The sequence below is a fragment of the Neofelis nebulosa genome, chromosome 1 (genome assembly GCF_028018385.1).
Source record: "Neofelis nebulosa isolate mNeoNeb1 chromosome 1, mNeoNeb1.pri, whole genome shotgun sequence".
Taxonomy (NCBI): Eukaryota; Metazoa; Chordata; class Mammalia; order Carnivora; family Felidae; genus Neofelis; species Neofelis nebulosa.
Genome location: NC_080782.1, coordinates 94,334,832 through 94,353,813, shown reverse-complemented (window position 1 = coordinate 94,353,813; position 18,982 = coordinate 94,334,832). Strand labels below are relative to the sequence as shown.

The 18,982-nt window shown below is 38.0% G+C and overlaps 1 protein-coding gene across 15 annotated transcripts in view; it reads left to right on the top strand.

Annotated features, from left to right (window-relative positions):
* The window catches only part of ATG10 (autophagy related 10), a 449,505-nt gene that overhangs the window by 412,207 nt on the left and 18,316 nt on the right, over positions 1-18,982 (top strand). Inside the window, exon 6 of one of the 15 annotated variants that reach the window (XM_058728164.1) lies at positions 13,853-14,014. The exons of 13 other annotated variants lie outside the window; for them this stretch is intronic. In XM_058728164.1, coding sequence (XP_058584147.1) covers positions 13,853-14,011 — 159 coding nt within the window. In that variant the 3' untranslated portion in view covers positions 14,012-14,014. Of the gene's footprint in view, positions 1-13,852; positions 14,015-18,560; positions 18,673-18,982 lie in introns of those variants that run through there. One more of the 15 variants, XM_058728228.1, reaches the window with a different exon arrangement.

The window sequence follows — 18,982 nt, the reverse complement described above, 5'->3', positions numbered from 1 at the left end:
TCTACAGTTGTTGATGTGTAATGGTTTTATAATCCAAATAGTTCTCTCTGATCAACTGTGTCATTGTAGATAGTGAAGAGATTTTCACCAGTCACCTTCACTGAGCCTTATGTTCCTCGGGGGTCAGGCTACCAGTCTAATATCAAGTCAGTGCACTATCCCATGTGGACTGTGGAGCTAATCACTTAAAACAGTCCAACATCCTATTAGCTGGAGTCTACCTGGCCACATAGAGAAGGCTTAATTCACATGGGAACATTACTTCTAGACAGCTGATTTAAATTACATGATTTGATCTACATGCTTTATTACTTCTGGGCTTAATATTAGAATCTGAGGAGAGAGTAGCAGTAATTCATTTTTTCTCTTTCTTTCATTCACTCACAGATACTAAATGAGCACCTATTATGAGCAAGGAGCTATGGTTAGTGCTGAGGTTAGGACACAGTTAACACATAGTCTTTGCCCTCGAAGAACTTCTATTCTGGTGGAGAGATGACTTTGCAAACAGCAGTTGCAAAACAGTAGGTTAAGAGTCGTCATGATAGTGTGTAAAGAGACGGGGAAGGAACAAGTGCAGTTTTCCTGTCTGTGAGGATGAGCGAAGGCCTCCTAGATGGAGCTGAATAGGAGTTCACTAGTCACACACATGGGGAAGGGGGGCAGGGTAAAAGGAAGTAAGCAGTGTGTGCAGAATCCCAAAGCCATGACCAGGAACAGGCTCTAATCATTCCTTAATGTGTGCAGGACAGGGGAGAAAGTCAGAGATGGGGCAGGACAAGTGAACAGACGCTCTATCATGGAAGGCTTGTTCTTTCAACATGTATGCAGTGATTCTCCAGCTTCATTTTGAAATGCTAGCATTCCTGTGTTTTTGATTAGAAGGTTACTCAAGGGGACTAATATTCGTAGGGATGGAGAAGTAATAATATTAGGAGGGAAATAATGTTAGAGGGAAATATTAGGAGGGAAAGTTTGTAAGAATCGGTGAAGGGGCTGAGGCTGAGAGTGCTGGTTGAGGAGATACATGATCCAGCTTTTCCCCACACACGTGACTTCTTTCTCTCATGTTCTCCATCTTTCTGTGGTCTGCTCTACACCAGGCTGTTTTTGCAACTCCGGGCCTTTGTTCCCCTCTAGTTGGAGCACTTTCCCACCTGGCCTAGCGATCCTTTCTGAGTTTTCATGCCTAGCCCTCTGATGCTGCTGCATTTCTGTTTACAATACCAACTGGAGACTGTTCAAAGATATACGCTCCCTACTTAAGTGCAACCGCTTCCACAGCAGTGGCTATATTTTACTTTATTTTGTAGCATGCATAAGCAGCGTGTAACTTTTGTATAACTGAGGGCTAATAAATGTTCGTTAACATGAAATGATGTGATAGAGGTTTTTTTTTTTTTTAATTATGTACGTACATTTTTTTACCTTCAGATTGTAGATCAGATGCCAAGTGCACTAATAATTTAGAAACCACCCAGATGTCTGATTATCACAGGGATGGGGCAACACCGGCAACTTGTCTTAGTGTCTGTTCACTTTGAGGCTCTTCCAACAAAGAAGCCAGAGCCAAGGCAACATTGATTGGGCCATTTGACTGGACTGAATCCACATTGTGGAGAAGGTTCATGGACCTGATGCTGACAATATAAGATGCAGGCACGCAAAAATATAGATGCAAGTGAGTAAAATTAATAATAGCAGCAAGTAAATACTAAGTGTCAAATAAATGATTCAGACTAATATATGCTAGAGGAATATAGAGGCAGTACAGAAGGCCAATAGTCCTTGAGTATGTAGTCAGCAAATTCAGCATTATTTCCTATCCCGAAACCCTGATTTTGCACTCCAATCAGAATATTCACCAGATAAATGTTTAGCTACTCTTCTAGTAAATGTGTTAACAAAGAAGCTTGTATCAGAGTTGCATGAAAAGTCATGCTTGAAGTAGACCAGAATGTGGTATTGATTAGTGTATCTCTTCCTGTGCTAGAGAAGCAGAGGCTATCAGGGAAAACGTCTGTGATGGTTTGACTAGTACCCTCTCCCCAGTGTTACAGAAGGAACAGAAACATTCATGGTGATTTTGTGCTTCTTTTAGCTGGAATCATCTAGTCAAAGTATTGGTCATCATAAAGTCAATAATAAAAACACTTGCATGGAACATGTTTTGTTGTCAAGGTAAAGGTTTCTTGGAGGAAAAATCAGAATTATTAGTACTAGACACCCATCTATAGACCAGCCCATTGAACACAATATGTTTGGAATCATGATAAATATCTAGCACCATTTTTCCTTTGACATGGCAAAAACAGGTAGAGTTAGTGTTACCTCTGCTTCCCAATTTGGAACCAATTGTGTAACCAAGGAAATGAGAGGCCAGATGTCAAGTGCACTAACATAGTATAACAAACATAGTGGCTAAGAACATTGATTTAGTGCCAAACTGCTTGTATTCAAATGCTGGCTTTTCCAAACTAGTCGTGAAGCAAGGGACAGATCCTCTGTAGGCCTCAGTTTCCTCATCTGGAAAATAGTGACAATACTTCATGGAGTTGTTGCATGGATTAAATAAAATAATAAATATAAAATATTTAGAATAGGTCCCAGTGGGTGCCTGGGTGACTCAGTCAGTTAAGTGTCCGACCCTTGATTTAGGCTCAGGACATGATCTCATGGTTGTGAGATTGAGCCTCACATCGGGCTCTGCACTAAACGTGGAGCCTGTTTGGGATTCTCTTTCTCCCTCTCCCTTTTGCCCTCTACCCCACTCACTTGTGTGCTTTCTCTCTCTCAAAACACATAAATAAACATTAAAAAAAAAAAAGAATAGGTCCTTGCACACAGTATGTAACCACACAATAAATATTAGTTGTTAGTGTTGTTAATTATCCTATCTCAAGTTGATGATAAACAGTCTCCATTAACAATTTTAGCAAATTCAAAATTAATACTACTATGTGGTTAGTATAGGACATAAGATCAAATCACAAATAACATTATACTTATAGAGAGATACACTCATATTTTTTTGCCATCATTTGGTGGAGCATTTGGTGATTGTAGCTTTGTGGATATCTGCCACTGGGGTAAATAGCACCCCACATGGAGATAGCCCTGGGCTCTGGAAGGTAGAAGATACTCTTTAGGATTTCAGAGGCACATCAGCCATGCAGTTGCATGGGCATGAGTAGAACTGTACATCCCAGGATAACAATCAAGACATATTGTTCTCTCAGGTTTCAAAGAAAACAAGTATCATGCTTAAGAAATTTAGTCACACCATCTCTGATACAGTCCTAAGAATAGCATTGTAATTTGTATGCCATATACTTGGTTTTAACAAGGCATTTGATTCTGTTAAGCACATTGGTAGGCTAAAAATCCTACAAAGACAGGCTGTACGGTGAAGTTTATAAGCAACATTTGTTTACTCTGCGAGGAAATGATGGTGAGAGTTATAGATGCAGACAGAGATAGCAAATGCATTTACAGTGACTAATAGCACCAAACAAGGCTGCATTCAGTACACCATTATCATCTGCTATCTGGTTTTTTGTTTGTTTGTTTGTTTGTTTGTTTGTTTGAAGATGCCCTTTTGTTGCCTTCAAAGATTGTGATTAAGGTATTAACATGAAGGTTAGGTCAGATAAGAATGCATCCAATCTCTGCCATATGTAGATGGCAAAAGCAAATTATTATTTAGAATATAAACAACCTTATTACATATTGTCTGCATGCTGATGACTGCACATAGGTGGCTCACAGTCAGAATGATGAATAACAGTGGTTGGGTTGGTTTGCTAAGTTGTGCATCACTCTGGTTATATTATCCATCCCCAAGCAGATAAAGGTTCTCTGAGATTTCTCTGGATCACCCCTGAAAGTTAGAAGTTTTATCATCTCAGAGGTGTCTTCTCTTGCCATCAATCAGCAATAACCAACAAATAGAGAGTTCGTGGTGGTGTGTGTGAGAAGCACTGTGATAGACAGCAGTGGCCAGGAAATAGAAATCTATAGCATGGTCTCCCTTTCCAAAGATGGGGTGATAATTCACAGATTACACAGCAGAATTAATCAATAATAAGTTCTATAATAAGACAGCTCTAAAGAGGTGCTATAGGCAGTGTATGAAAAAGTACAAGATTACTGATAGAGATTATTAGAAGACAGATTTATTGTGAGCTGAAATGGTTCTAGAAAAACTTCCTAAAAAGAGAGAGAGAGAGAGAGAGAGAAGGGCCTGAAATTGTCAGTGATTATTTGGTAGATGGGGAGGAAGATGAAGGATTATTCTAGGGGCATCAGCACAGAGATAAGGAAACACAAGGTATACTGAGAGTTGAGAACAAACCTGATTGAAAGGAGTATAAGATACATGAAGAGCCAGGTTTTAAAACTAGAAATTCTGTACCTTTGAGGATATGCAGTAGTAGCAAGGTGTGACAAGACACATCAGGATAACTGGGTTTCTAGAGTATGAGCAACAGAAGAACTTTTGTTGTTTCATTTGCTGTATGTCTTTGGGGCTTAAGAGGAGTTCCTGGCATGTGGTGGGGGCTCAGTGCAGACCTCACTCTACTTGTCTGTGATTAGGGGTTCTCTGATAAAATAGAAGGCTTTAAAGATAGTTTGATGCCAGCTTGCAGGGAAACCGAATAGAAGGCCACATAGTTCAAGCTTCATAGTTTTGGATTTCTTATCTAAGGATCACAACCCCCCCAGGCTTCCAGTGTATGAGAACCCCTTCAATTGTAGACAAAAAGCTGTGTGCATTATGCATTATTCTAAGGTCCACAGCCCTTTTAGGATATTGAAAGGGATTCATGCCCCCAAAAGGATTAACTTTGCTTAATAGGCAGTGAGTAATGAGGAATAATTTTGAGCAAGAGAGTGACGTAAAATTGGTAATTGGAGTGATGAATCAAGTGTCTGTGCAAGGTGAGAGAGTGGAGAGACTGGAGCAAAGGAAACCAGATAGGAGGCTGCGGCAGGCTAGAGGGAGACAGGTGGTATGTGGGACTGGATTGTCTTCAAGGAGTTAGAGGAAATGGCAGGGAGAGGGGTTGGCTTAAGGAAAGCTATGCTCTGGGGTATACTAACAAAACGTTTGTGGAGAAGATTGGGAAATGGGAGGTGGTGAAGTTAGAATCAGTTTCCAAAGAAATCAATCAATCAGTATTTATTTATTCAAGCCTCTTGAGTCTTCACCACATTGATGTAAGGCTTTTGTGTAAGGTTCTATTCTTTTCTCAGTGAGAGTTTAGCTCTTCCTTGCAAGGCCTGATTGGAAAGATTGGGATGCCCCCCCATGTGTTAAAAATAAGGACATCAGTGAATTGAAAGCTGCAAACTCGCATGAATGCCAACATTCAAAGTTTGTGGGGTTTTGTTTGTTTGTTTGTTTGTTTTTGTTTTTGGGTTTTTTTTTTTTTTGGTTCAAAGTTATCTGATTTCAAATTTCTGGTTAGATTCATGGAAGTTGAAATACCTTCAAATATTTAGGTTACTTCTGTTTTTGCAAGTGTTTAGTTGACCAGTTGGATAATTAAGCCCTTTTATGTCTGTGTCACACACTCCTGCCTCAAGAGATTTTAATTTTTTTTGAAAAAAAAATGTTTAGAAACAGTGTCTCATTGTTTCAGTGCAAATTAGTTTGGGTTGATCATATTTAATCAGAAAGTATTAGAATCCTAAAAAATAACATATCCCAGCTGACCATACAGTAAAAAATAAAATCATGTACCTTCCTCTCAGGTGGTACAAAGATATGGGAAGCATCACACTATGGGAATGTTCACATTTTGCTTCATCACCTGAGTCAGTAGGGAAAATTAACTTTCTGGGCCCTTGAGTCAACCTCACCCAACTGTTTGCAGTTTATCACATCTGTAAGGCAGAGGTCAAGGGGCAACTATGGAAAGGAGACACTGTTCAAAAGTTTAAGTACTTTGCTGTCCAAGCAGACTCCAGGTCAATCTGTCTGCCAAAATTGATCTCAAAACCAAAATGGCTTTGGCCCCATTATCTGAATACGACTGTCAGAGCCACCTTCAGGCCTCTGCTGCTGTAGCCTATACTGAGGCCCTTTTCAGATGGCCTGGTGTCTTCCTTGCTGGTATCCACACAGCAGGTATATAAAGGAGCATCTCCCTGCGTACTGAGTGATTGGATGGCTCTCTGGTGGTCTCTGGTGGTGAATATTATATATGCTTCTAGAGGGAACCGCCGAATACTTGACTCCATTACAGCAAACACAAAAACAAACATTTGTACAAATAAACTAAAATTCTCTGGTATGAACCTAAGTCTGATGGTAACTTCTAGTTGTAACTCTGAAGGATCATAGTATCATTTATGTATGATATAGAGTAGCATTTTAGAGTGAATTATCCATATAATATTTAATCTCTCTCTCTTCTTCCCTCCCTCCCTCCCTCTCCCCTTCCGCCTTCCGTCTTCCACCAACAAAAACTCAAATTCTCCAATAGTTCTTTTAACAGGCAGTTCTCAAGATATGCCTGTTTGGCTGTCTGTGGGTGTATATAATTTATTATTAACTTTTTGATAAGCAGCTCTCTGTAGATCTGAACATTAAACCTCTTAAGTATCACAGTTACAAATGTCCATTTTAGCAATTTGCTTTTGTACCAGAAGGTGAATTAGACATACTGAGTTGTTATATCAAAGAGAGCTGGTATGTATACCTCAACACATACATTTCTGTGGTGCATGTTACTAAAGTACACGAGGGTTCTTTTTAATTCTTGGTATAGTGTGTGTAATCAGTGACGTAAACATCATCCATTAGTCAGTTCAGCCTTCCCTGAAGTATTAGTATGCTAAACAATCCTATTACCACAGCATTATTTTGATACTTTATTAAAAGTCCTATAGCTCTAGCATTGGTATACTCAAACACAGCTTTATGCAATTAGGATTATAATGGAAGCTTTATTACAGTGATATACAACTTGTATCATTCTAATAAAAGTTCCTGTACCTAGCAATGCTTTAATAATGTTGTTTCTGTAACAGTGATTCCTCAGTAATGGAGCTTCTCTCATGGCAACTTCATTATTAGGAAATGATTTCAGTAATAGAAATGCAAATAAAGATTTTGAGAGGAGGGTTTTATGCATGGCTCTATTACTGACCTGCTATCTTTTCATGCATTACATCTAATCATTATAAAACTACCATGTAGATTATAGTTATGCTTATTACTATCCTGTTACATTTTAACATTTGTGTCCTTCCAAATTATTAAAATTAACTGCCATTTTAAAATAAAATTCAAGGGTTAAAATAATTTAAATTTTAATTAAATTTTGTTTCTAAAGCATTAAAAATGTTTCACAAAACACCACCTCTAATTTATTTTTATTGTATCAGAGACTGAGTAGACCAGTTGCATTCACACTGGAGCGTATGTACCCCTGGGTGTATACGAAGACCTCCCAAAGCGGGTGTGTGTGTGTGCGTGCGTGTGTGTGTAGTGGGGGAGGGTTATGGAGAGTTTTAAAGGAATTAATTTCCAGATCTTCTACTTCCATATGCACCCTCTCATAAAATCCATCTGTCTGAAAAGGCACTTGTGGCCAAGATTTTCCTTTCCCACTTTCCCTTTTTGCCTTTCTGCCACTGTACAAAACAAAGGCATGCCTCATACCCATTGCATCCCTTACCATGGCATATGGCTCAGCCGGGGCACTAAAAGGAGCAACTGGACCATGCCTTTATTTTAGCCCCCCTCTTCTGCCCTCAATCTCTATTTTTATGAGCCAAGAAGTATAGGACAGTGTATAAGTGACTGGACTATGGAGCCAGAAAGTCTGTGTGTGGATCCAGGCTCTGCGACCTGGAAGAGTCATCTAAGCTATCTCAACCTTAGTTTTGGCATCTATAAAATGGAGATAACAATAGTAGAGTGTTGTGAGGATTAAGTGGGTTCATACATGCATGAAAAAAGTATGACCTGTAGTTTATACTAAGTGGTGCTATTATGATTTCCAAAAATATTTCACTTTTTATTTTTTGCCAAATTTTAAATGTTTAGTTTTGATTAACTAAATAATATTAATAATTACAATTAAAACTCAGACATCTTAGTTAATTTAGCACTTAGAGGAGAATGGTCATGGGAAATTTTGGAAAATTATGTTTGATTACATTTAAGAGAATGACATGATAATCCTTACAATTGTGTATATGTATAATAGCATATATTTAAAATGGTGAATATTTACAATATACTGGAAATTATACCATTTGCAACTTTTTAATGAAAAATTTTGGAAGTCAATTTATTTTACATTGAGAGAGAGAGCGAGAGCGAGAGCACGAGCAAGGAAGGGGCAGAGAGAGAGGGAAAGAGAGAATCCTAAGCAGGCTCTGTGCTATCAGCATGGAGCCTGATGCCTGGCTCAATCTCACAAACTGCAAGACCATGACCTGAGCCCAAATCAAGAGTTGGACACTTAACCAACTGAGCCACCCGGGCACCCCTACAATATATATATTTTTTAAGAGTAGGTGTGTATAAGCAAAAGTGTTCACAGACATTGGGATAAGACACTGACTTGTAGGAGTAAAGATGTAAGTGAAAGTAGTGTTATAAAATTATCTTTTTAATTTCTGTTTTATGAACACTAGGTATTAAGAACATAGGTATTAAGAATAATATCTTTGAGCCCCATGACAGGCTCTGTGCTGATAGGTCAGAGCCTGAAGCCTGCTCTGGATTCTGTGTCTCCTTCTGTCTCTGCCCCTCCCTTGTTCATGCTCTCTCTCAAAAATAAATACTAAAACATCAAAAAAAAAAAAAAAAAAAAGAATACCATCTCCTTTATCAAGTTAGAAAACTAAGTAAAATTCTAGAATTCTGAGGCTTTCCTGGCAGAAAGTCAAATTGACTCTATGTGGACTAACGCTGCTGAATATCTCCAGTGCTTCACACAGAAGGTCAGTGTATGGACAACACATGCACTCCCAAATTGATTAGTATGTGACACATGGGAGAGGGCTCTTCCTTTGAAGGGGGAGCTGGATTTGTCCTTTGATCTGTTTGTAGTTGTAGAATGGGCCCTTTCAGAGTGGATCTTGTCCTGAGGCCAAAATGGGGAGACTCTTCTGCTGGATGAATGCTTTGAGACTTTTACATCATGCTGGAAAAGCAGCTGTTACTACTACTGGAAGACCACCAGCTAAGACCAAAAAAAAAAAAAAAAAGAATGGGCCTCATGAGGAACATGCTAAAAATAGAGTGTTTTCAATGTAAAAAAAAAAAAAAGGTGTTGAAGAAAATTCACATTCCCTCAGGTGTGTTTATTGACGATTATATTTACATCAGTTTGACATTCTTATTTCGTGCCATGCCTCAAGATGGAAGTTTGGATGCCAATTTCTTAGTGTGCAAGTTTTGTGTCTGCATATCCATGGTTGTAATCATGATGAATATACAATGCTGTGTGCTGGGTTTTTACACTTAACATTATTTTCCAGACCCTTGCCAAGGAAAGCCCAGAGCTTTTAGAGGAGTGATCTGATAATACTGTAGTCATATTTATACCAACTGCCACCAAATCCGAGGAGAGCACGAACTTTACTTAATGTAATTTGTTATGGCCTATTTTAATGGCCATTTGAGACCCAGGTATCAATTGTTGGAGACTCAGGTCAGATAATGCAGGCCTCGTCTGAGACATCGAAGCTTTGGCATGCCGCTTGTGAAAAGTTGCTGACCCTGCCCCAGCCAATCTGGAAAAGCAGCATCCAGGAACATAATGTGTTTACAGGCATTTGAGAGAGTCACCAAACCCCACCCTGAGCCCTAACCCTTCTCCATATATTTACTGTCCTTCACCAAGTCACTAATTCCCAAGGGCTGCATCCTATGGCCAAGTCCAAAATGGCATAAATCCTAAGCTAGTTGCCTAGAGTTTTTGTAAAGTCTGTGTGATGTTTTTGTGAAATATTCCCAAGGAGGATTTAATTCTAACATTAAGACATTGCTGTTTAAAACATTGAGGGATTAGTCAAGTAGTTTGTATTGGTGGCAGTTATATTAGTTTTATAATTTTGGAGGGAAATGTGATAATATAGATCAACAGCTATATTGATATCCCCACTGTTTTTACTCATTCCTAAAATTTTATTATAAGGAAATAATCTGTAGTCCATAATACACATGCATGCATGCACAATGTATTGTAGTATAAAACTGGAAAACGGTCTAAATATTTAACAGTGGAATAATTGTAAAGTCTATTATATCAACCAGATGGAATATTATATACCTAAAAAGAAAGTTAAAAGGAGTATGCAAAATATGGGAAAGTATATATGAAATAATGTTACAAGGTAAGAAGAAAAAATGAATCACAAAATTATATATACACGGTGTACATAACTATGAAAGATAGGTAGAAGGATAGATATCAATAAATTTGGGAAGCAATCAGCCTTTAAGAAAAAGGAAGAACAAAAACTTAAGGATGACTGAGTCTGAAGCAATCATGAGATTCATTGACTGCTGGTGTGAGAGGACATGTGGGAAAATAACAGTGACTTCTGAGCTCTGCCTTAAGTCCTTGTGGAAAGCCTGTGAATTTCCCAGTACCAGTTTTCTTTTTCAGTTTTAGACTCTCTTTTTTGTGTCCTGTACTTTCTTGTCTAGAAAATACTGAACTATATCCAAGCTATAAAAATCAGTTCTTAAAATTCCAACAGAAGTTACTATGGAGAAATGTAAAAAAATGGATTTGGTTGGGAAATTGGATTAAAATATACATTTTTTTATCCTGACATTGCTTACATTTTTAATAAAATATCTTTAAAAATAAGAAACTGCCATTCTTGCCCATATGTACCAGTTTATTTCTCTCTTTAATATATGTTTGCAAATACCAGGATGCAATTATTGTCTGAAGAAAATCTGTGATTACAGTTTTATATAGAGGAGTATAATTTCTTAATACTATAGCCTGTTAGTAGCATTGTTTTTGTTACCTAGTTTCAAATTATTAGTAGTCTAAAAAGTGGGAAAAATATCTCATAGTAGCTAATTTTTTTTATAATTTTTAAAAAGATTTATTTATTATTTTTGAGAATGTGCATGCAAGCAGGGAAGGGGTGGAGAGAGGGAGGGATGGAAGATCCGGATCAGGCTTTGTGCTGACGGCAGCAAGCCCCACATGGGTCTCCAACTCACAGACTGCAAGATCATGACCTAAGCTGAAGTCAGACACTCAACTGACTGAGCCATTCAGGTACCCCAGTAGTAGCTAAATTTTTGTAGGTCATATCTTCCCCTAACATGTTTCATTATTAGATAAGTAATAACAGATTTATAATGGGTTTATCACCTCCTTAGGAATTTTCTTCAGGTAGTCTCTTTTGAGAGATCTTCTAAAAAGAAAAACTAATTTTAACTTAAATCACTGGGAAATCTGCTTCTGAGAGTAAAGGGAATCTTTTTATTACCAAAGTTGTGTAAGAAGCAGGAAGGAAATACATAAATGTTAGCTGTAAACTAGGGTGCTTTCATTAGGAATTTATATTGATTATATTTATCTGAAGAGAGCATTGTGATATTAAGAAATCATCTTAAAGATTCATCTGTATGCCTTTTCATTGCTTTAAAATTCTATTTGGCACCATTCTAAAAAGTGATTGTACTAACAGACTGCTAGTTTCTTTTGTATTGCTCATAAAACATCTTCCTGGATGGTAGTTGCCATACATTAATATCTGATTATCAATGAATTAGGTTGTTTTTAAGTTTGTTCTTGAAAATCCTTGAATTTTGTGATTGCTGATTCACCTCTCTATTATGCCCCAACATACCTACCTCTAAAATATGGTCACTGTTTTAGTGAGTATCTCAGAAATAGACTCGGTAAGCCAAAAATGGTCACCATTATGTAATGTAGTGGAAGTGGGAAAAAAAGAATTAATGCTTGGAAAGAACAAGCTCCCAATTGTTTTCCTTTAAGACAAAAATAGAATAAATGTAATGCCTGCAAGTTGTTTCATGCTGAAGTGCTACATTTAGTCCTTAGCAGGCTTGGCAATGGCAGGAAGAGACTACGTTCTATTCTGGAATCTGGACATGAGTCTCAGCTCCATCATTTCTGAGTGTCATGACCTTGGATAAGCCACCCCTCTGAGTAATTTTCTACAAAAATGGGTGGAGGCCAAATAAACATTCTTCCAACACTTAGGGGTTTGACTAGAGAGAGACACACTGACAGTGTCCTCTACTGACACCATCACCGATCAGGTATTCTTAAAAAATGGATGTTTCTACCGGAACAGGACATTTTAATAAAAACGTTGATAGGGAACACAACAAGGCTTTTAAACAGAGACTTAGAGTCCTTTTTGTCTTCATTCAAATCTGCTTTATTTTTCTTTCTGTGACGCTATATAAAAATCTCATCAATATACAAAATCATTCTGAGCCTCAGATTTTCTCATTTTCTCTGGATGAGAGCTTTGATTAGCTTTTTACAAGTTCTTCATTAGTAATTGGCTTGCTTTTTTGTTTTTGTTTTTGGCTGTTGTCTCTAATAAGTTTCTGTTCTATCAAAGAATTCTTTGAGGATGGTCTGAAATACTCTACTCTGTGTTATGATACAGAATATTACAATTTAATATTCTTTATAAAATGCAACCAACAAGTGCTTTCCAGATTAAATGTTCATTTCTTCTTTTTGATGCTGGTGGCTGGGATGGGTTGTTCAGTCTTATCATCATGCCTGACCTAGTTGTGCAGCCGTTCCTATTTAATTAATAGACATTTACATAAGCTCTTTTTCCCCCAGCAAGCTTCATAATGGTCTTGTTGGTTATCTCCTTTCACCCTGTGAAGTACCAGCAGTGCTATTTCTATTTTGCATATCAAAATACTGAGAGATTAAATAATGTACAACAAATTGATAACTGAATAAGTTTGGGAGCTCAGAATTCTGGCATATTAACAGTGTTGCTTAAAGCAACAACCCGTATAGAGTCTATAAATATATTCAAACTCTGCTTTCTAATCCAGGAGTTGGAGTTGGGACTGTCAGCAGCTTAGGGAGGGAGCCCTTTGTAGATGTAGGCAGGAGTGGGAGAATTAGTTTCTGGACTCCCTCTGGAGCCATGAAAGGAAAGTTTTTTGTTAGCGGAGGAGGTGGTGTCTAAGAACTATTGCTGTGATGTTTGTAATTTTTAATAAAAATTCTGGGAAGCCTGGTGGCTTCTGTGCAGCATATGAATTTGAAGAACCCTCCTATTTTTTTTTAAATCTGACTTTCCAAACATCATTAGAATTTTATTCCTAATTAACTGGCCAACAAATATCAACAGGTGCAACTTGAACAAAGCATAGCTTCTCTGGGCTCCCTCTGCCTCTCCAAGAACTGAGGAGACTTTTAGGGTACTTGGGCAAGACTTTCATTTCTTTCCCACGTATATCTATTTTTAAATATTCTCTCACTGTCTTTGTATCTTTATCCTCACACACTCAGGGGGGAGAAGTCTGTCCTGGGATATTTCCCACCTCTTCCCCCCTGCCCTGCCACCTTTTTTTTTTTATCTCTTTTCAAAACTATAAGAGGGGATTGTTTGTACTTCAAACCTTGCTTCTTTGCCTTGTCTAGGTGTTGATTACTTCCAGAGCATTCTTTGGATCTTATAGGGATCGCTTCACTTATTTAACAATGTCACCAACACAACAAACAAAAATAAATATTTTTTTATTCTCTAACTAACCACACTTGTCAGTCTTTCTTAAAAGATGGAAGTCTGTGTGTCCCTTACTTAACTTCCTTTCCGCTAAACCTGGGGTGATCTCTTTCTGTCTTAGAGCCTACCGCCACAGGCTTCTCCAAGTCCTGCTCACTGTTTAAGGCCTGGAACAGATAAGTGCCATATCGCCAGGAAATCTTCGCTGCCCCTCCTCCACCAGTCTGAACTGAACTCTCCTTTGTCTGAGTTCCCATATTCCTGGGTTTGTACCTTTTGAGTGGTACATAATCTGTTGTGTATGAGAGTGATTTCTGTAACCCTTGAATTGCGGATACCCTAATGAGCATGGGGAGAGATGAGGAGTGAAGAGAAGATGTCCTATTCAGTTTGACTCAAGGCCCCTCTTAGCTCATGAAAATACATACCCCATGCACAGTCTGGTGTTTCCAACTGCATAGCACCCAACACAGTGTCATGGAAACCCCTCACAATACAGCAAGCATTAGATCTGCAGGATGACAAGAGGAGTTGAGGAGGCATCGGGATCTCACCATGAGTATCACTCCAGGGAACAAACAGTCTTTCCATCCATGGGTTCTCGCACCTGGGCTGCCTCTGCAGCGTGGTTTCATTCTTATTTATTGGCGACCTCCTCTCTGGCCTCCAGCACTTGCAGGCCTTCCTCAGGATACCCTCAATCTCACAGTGGGGAACATCTCATTTTCTGCTAGTGTCATTGAGAACCCCACACAATCTTCTCTGAGGTGGGAAGCCTCGTGATGCCTCTTCTCCAAATGATGAAAATAAATAAATAAAATGAAATGAAACAAAACCCATCCCACAGAGCGCATCTCTCTCTGCCAGCTTTTCTGGTTTCTGCTCACAAGTCCTATGATTCACCCCCCACCATCAGGCCAAATGACATTTCTGTTCTCCCTAGGGATCTGCCTTTCCATTCTCTTTAGAAATCCTAAGTAGAGGGGAGTGAGTGGTGAAAAACTTACCTTTGGTATTCTCTCCCCTAGAGATGCAACTCAGGACTTTAGTGCTAGGGGTGCAGCTGGACTGTAAACCCCAGGAGTTGAGATAATGGGATGCTGTTTGATATCTTTGTAGTACCTAAAGCTAGACTATTAACCCCATGAGAGTAGATTGTGCTTCTGTCTTGAGTCTGCTGATATCTCTAGTGCCTAGAACAGTGCTTGGCGTATGGAATGATGCTCCTCAAATATTGGTTGAATAAATGAATGGTGAATAGATGGATAGATGGATGAATACTTAGCAAAAGTTTTACCCACAGGAGGTATTCAGTGATGTTTATTGAATGCATTAGTAAAGCAAAAAAGAAAAGAAAAGAAAAACACATGAACTAATATGGGATTGAGTTAAGTAGAAAGTGATGAGTTTATTATACATTTTAGTAGTGTTTCTTAGTTTCTTAAGGTGTCTGGATAACACACCTTAGGGGGATACTGTGTGGCAGGGCATAGGCTAACTCGGAGAATTAAAATATGCCTCTTGGTGCATCAGTTCTTTTCAGTAGTAATATAGGATATTATCTTTTGTGTGGAAGCCAATAGATAGATTTTAGAATATAGTGCATAGTTTACATAAGTTTCTATGGAGAGTTATTCCTGACTATGCCTTCAGACCCTCTCCTTTGTTCTTAGATGTACTTTGGAAGAAATATTTGGGAACACAGATAGTGAAGATTTTATCTTATCTGGAGACTCCTATAAATGTACAGAAGATTCTGCCCCTGGTTTTGTGACAAAGAGAAAGAATGTTTCTTTTCCTTTAACATCCCTACAGTGGCATTGGAGGCCACTGGTGCATTCCACACAAACATTCCCCTTTACAGAATAGGTTGCATATGCCAATAATTTATCTTGGTACAGTAGCATGTATTTGTCTATGCATTCATTCCATTAATATTTATTGAGTGTCTACTAGGTGAAAGGCACTGCTATGGATGCTGAGATTGAAATAGTAATGAGAGTACTTTCTCTGTCCTCAAGAAATTACAGTATAGTAACAGAAGGCTCCTGTAAATGGTCGATTACCTGTGCAGAATGGTGTGGAATTGAGCAGTAGGCTTAAGGATGGGGTGCAGTGGGGACACAGAGGGAGGGCAACTGATGCACGATTGGGGTAAAAGAAAGCTGAGATCTACAGTTCATCAGTTTGAGCCCCCAATCAGGCTCTGCACTGATAGCATGGAGTCTACTTGGGATTCTCTCTCACTTCTCTCTCTGCCATTCCCTTGCTCATGCTCTCTCTCTCTCTCTCTCAAAATAAAGAAATAAAAAAAATTTTTTTAAAAGAAAGCTGAGATCTGTAGGAGAAAAATGGACATTAGTAGGTAGGAAAGGGTGGGAGGGTATTCCTAACAGAGAGAACCTCATGTACAAAGGTTTGGAGGTAAGAAAAATAGTGTTTGGGGAACAGCAAGTAATTTAATGGTAAACTGTACATAAATATAAGTAAATATCTAGTTTTCTAATTCTGAATAGGATTTTTAAACACAAAAATGATAAAAGAAATGAAAGAAAAATTATATGTTAAATTATCTAATGTTATATTCCCCATATAAATCATCATGAATAAAATTTAAAGATAATGAGAAATCTGGAAATTTAAATTATTTTTAGTAATTCAGCATCTTTTATGGGAGCAGGTATTACCTGTTTATGGACCACTATATTTCTAACATTTGAACCATTGCATGACTCATGGTGATGGTTGAGTGAATGAAAAGGATCAGTGTCCTCAAAAGGTACAAAAGAGCTAAAACATATTAATAATAAACCCCTGCAAAACCTCACTAGACAAATAGTCAAGAAAACATGAATAGACACTTCAAGTTGGGAGTCATCCTTGTTCTTTCCTATTTCTTACACAGCGTATTGAATCCTTTAGCAAATCTTGTTGGCTCTCTATTCAAAGTAAATCCCAAACCTGACCATTCTCCCCCATCCACACTACCATCACCTAGTATAGGCCACCACCATATCTGAGTTACTACAACCCCTCCTAGCTGGTCTTCTGCTTCTCCTTCTCCTTCTACAATATCCAGACTGATATTTTAAACTGTAAATCAGAATATGTCGCTTCTTTTTCCAAAATCCCCCAATGTCTCCCCATCATACTCAGAATAAAAGTCCAAATCTTTTATATGCTTTGCAAGGCCCTACATGATCTTACCTTTTGGTTACCTTTCCAGTCTTACTTCTGCCAATATTACTCTACATTTCATCTGGCCACACTGGTCTTCATGCTGTTTCTGGAACACTCCGAGCACTCTCCCTCACTAGAATCTTAGTGTCTTTGCATTTGTTCTTCCCAAGCCAAAAATACTCATTTCCCAAAGAATTACATGGCTTTGCTCTTTACTTGGTCAGCTCTCTGCTGAAACGTTACCTTTGCAAAGAAGCCTTCCCTCACCAACTTACATAAAATAGCATGCCTCCCCATTATTCTCTATATATTAGTTTTTTTTTTTCTCTTAACCATTTGACCCTTTCTGCTTTACTCTGTATAGAACATATAAAAAGAGTGAAAGATGTAGACCCAGAAAATTCCTAAACATGTGAGTATGGAATTAGGATCCCTTTTATTCCCTTTCCATCCCTAGGCACCAGAGAGAAGCATATGTAAACTTCTCTGGAAGGATGCGTTTTTAATCCTAGGCATCAAAGAAATACTAGATTTATAGTTCTACTACCAGGTCACAATTTATTTTTTTTATTAAAAAAAAATGTTTTATTGGAGAGAGAGAGAGGGAGTGTACATGCCTGAGCAGGGGAGAGGGGGCAGATGGCAAGGGAGAGAGAGAGAGAGAGAGAGAGAGAGAGAGAGAGAGAGAGAGAGAGAGAGAGAATCTCAAGCAGGGTGTATGCTCAGCATGGAACCCAATGTGGGGCTCGATCCCATGACCCTGGGATCATGACTTAAGCCGATATCAAGAGTCAGATGCTTAACCAACTGAGCCACCCAGGCACCCCAGTCACAGTTTAAAAAGTACAGAATTCATAAGAAGCCATTAAAAGTGAGAGGTAGCAAAAACCACAAACTGTAGTATCAGATGCTCAAATTCGTATGTTAAAAAATTTTGGTGCAAAATATAAAATAAATATGTTGAATATGATTCTTCAAAAGGAAGGAAATACTGACAGTATAATGTAGGAAGAAGAGACTATCAAAAATAATCAGGTAAATGTAATAAACAATCAAATAGAAACTTCAGAAAGGAAAGCATCTAATTAGAAGGCCTAACTAGAAAGCAGATAAATATAGTTAAAGAAAGCATTAATGTGTGAGAAGACTCTGAAGAAATTATACACATTGTTGCAAAAACTAAAAGGAAGATGGTAAATATAACAGGTTAAGAGATACTAGGGAGAGAGGAGGAGAAACACATGTCTGATAGTAGTTCCAGAAAGAGGGCCTAGAGAGAATGAAGAGTGAATATTCACAAAGCTGTTGGTGAGAATTTTCCAGGACTGTTGCAAGGACTCTGATATTCAGATTCAGAAGGTTCAGTGAATCTGAGCAGGATCAATGAAAAGGAACCGACACATAGACACATTATCGTAAAACACTAAAGGGAAAGAGAATATCTTAAAAGAAGTGACAATTAGAATTGATAGTTCACTTCCAAACAGAAAAGAAAAAAGAAAATGGAAGCCAGAAGGAAATGGGATTATATATTCAAAGTGTTGAGAGCATATAATTGTAACCTAAAATTTTATACCCACAAACGCTCATTTTTTCAAAAATGGAGACAAGATAAAGCATTCACAATGTGGCACATTTACTACCTACAGATCTTCACTAAGAGGTGCTCTGAAGGATGTAGTTCAATGATAGTGAAAATGATCCCAGAATGAATATCTGAAGATCTAGGAAAAAAATAGGAAGCAAAAAGAATAGTCAAATGTGAGTAAATTTCAACAAACACTGAGTTCAAAAATTAATAATATAAAATTTATGGGATTAAAAAAGCCAAAGATACAACTGAAATACAACAGTAGTACAGGAATCAGAAAGGAGTGATCAGAGTTAAACATTCCAAGTTACTTGAATTATTTGGGGAAAAGGCAAATAGATTGAGTAATTATATTTTATTAAGTAAAACATTTACTTAAAGATTGTGGGATAACTATTAGAAGTTTAGAAATACAGCCTGTACTTTCAAGTTAATAAAAAGAGAAAAAAAAAAAAAAACAATGAGAAAAAACATTTGAAC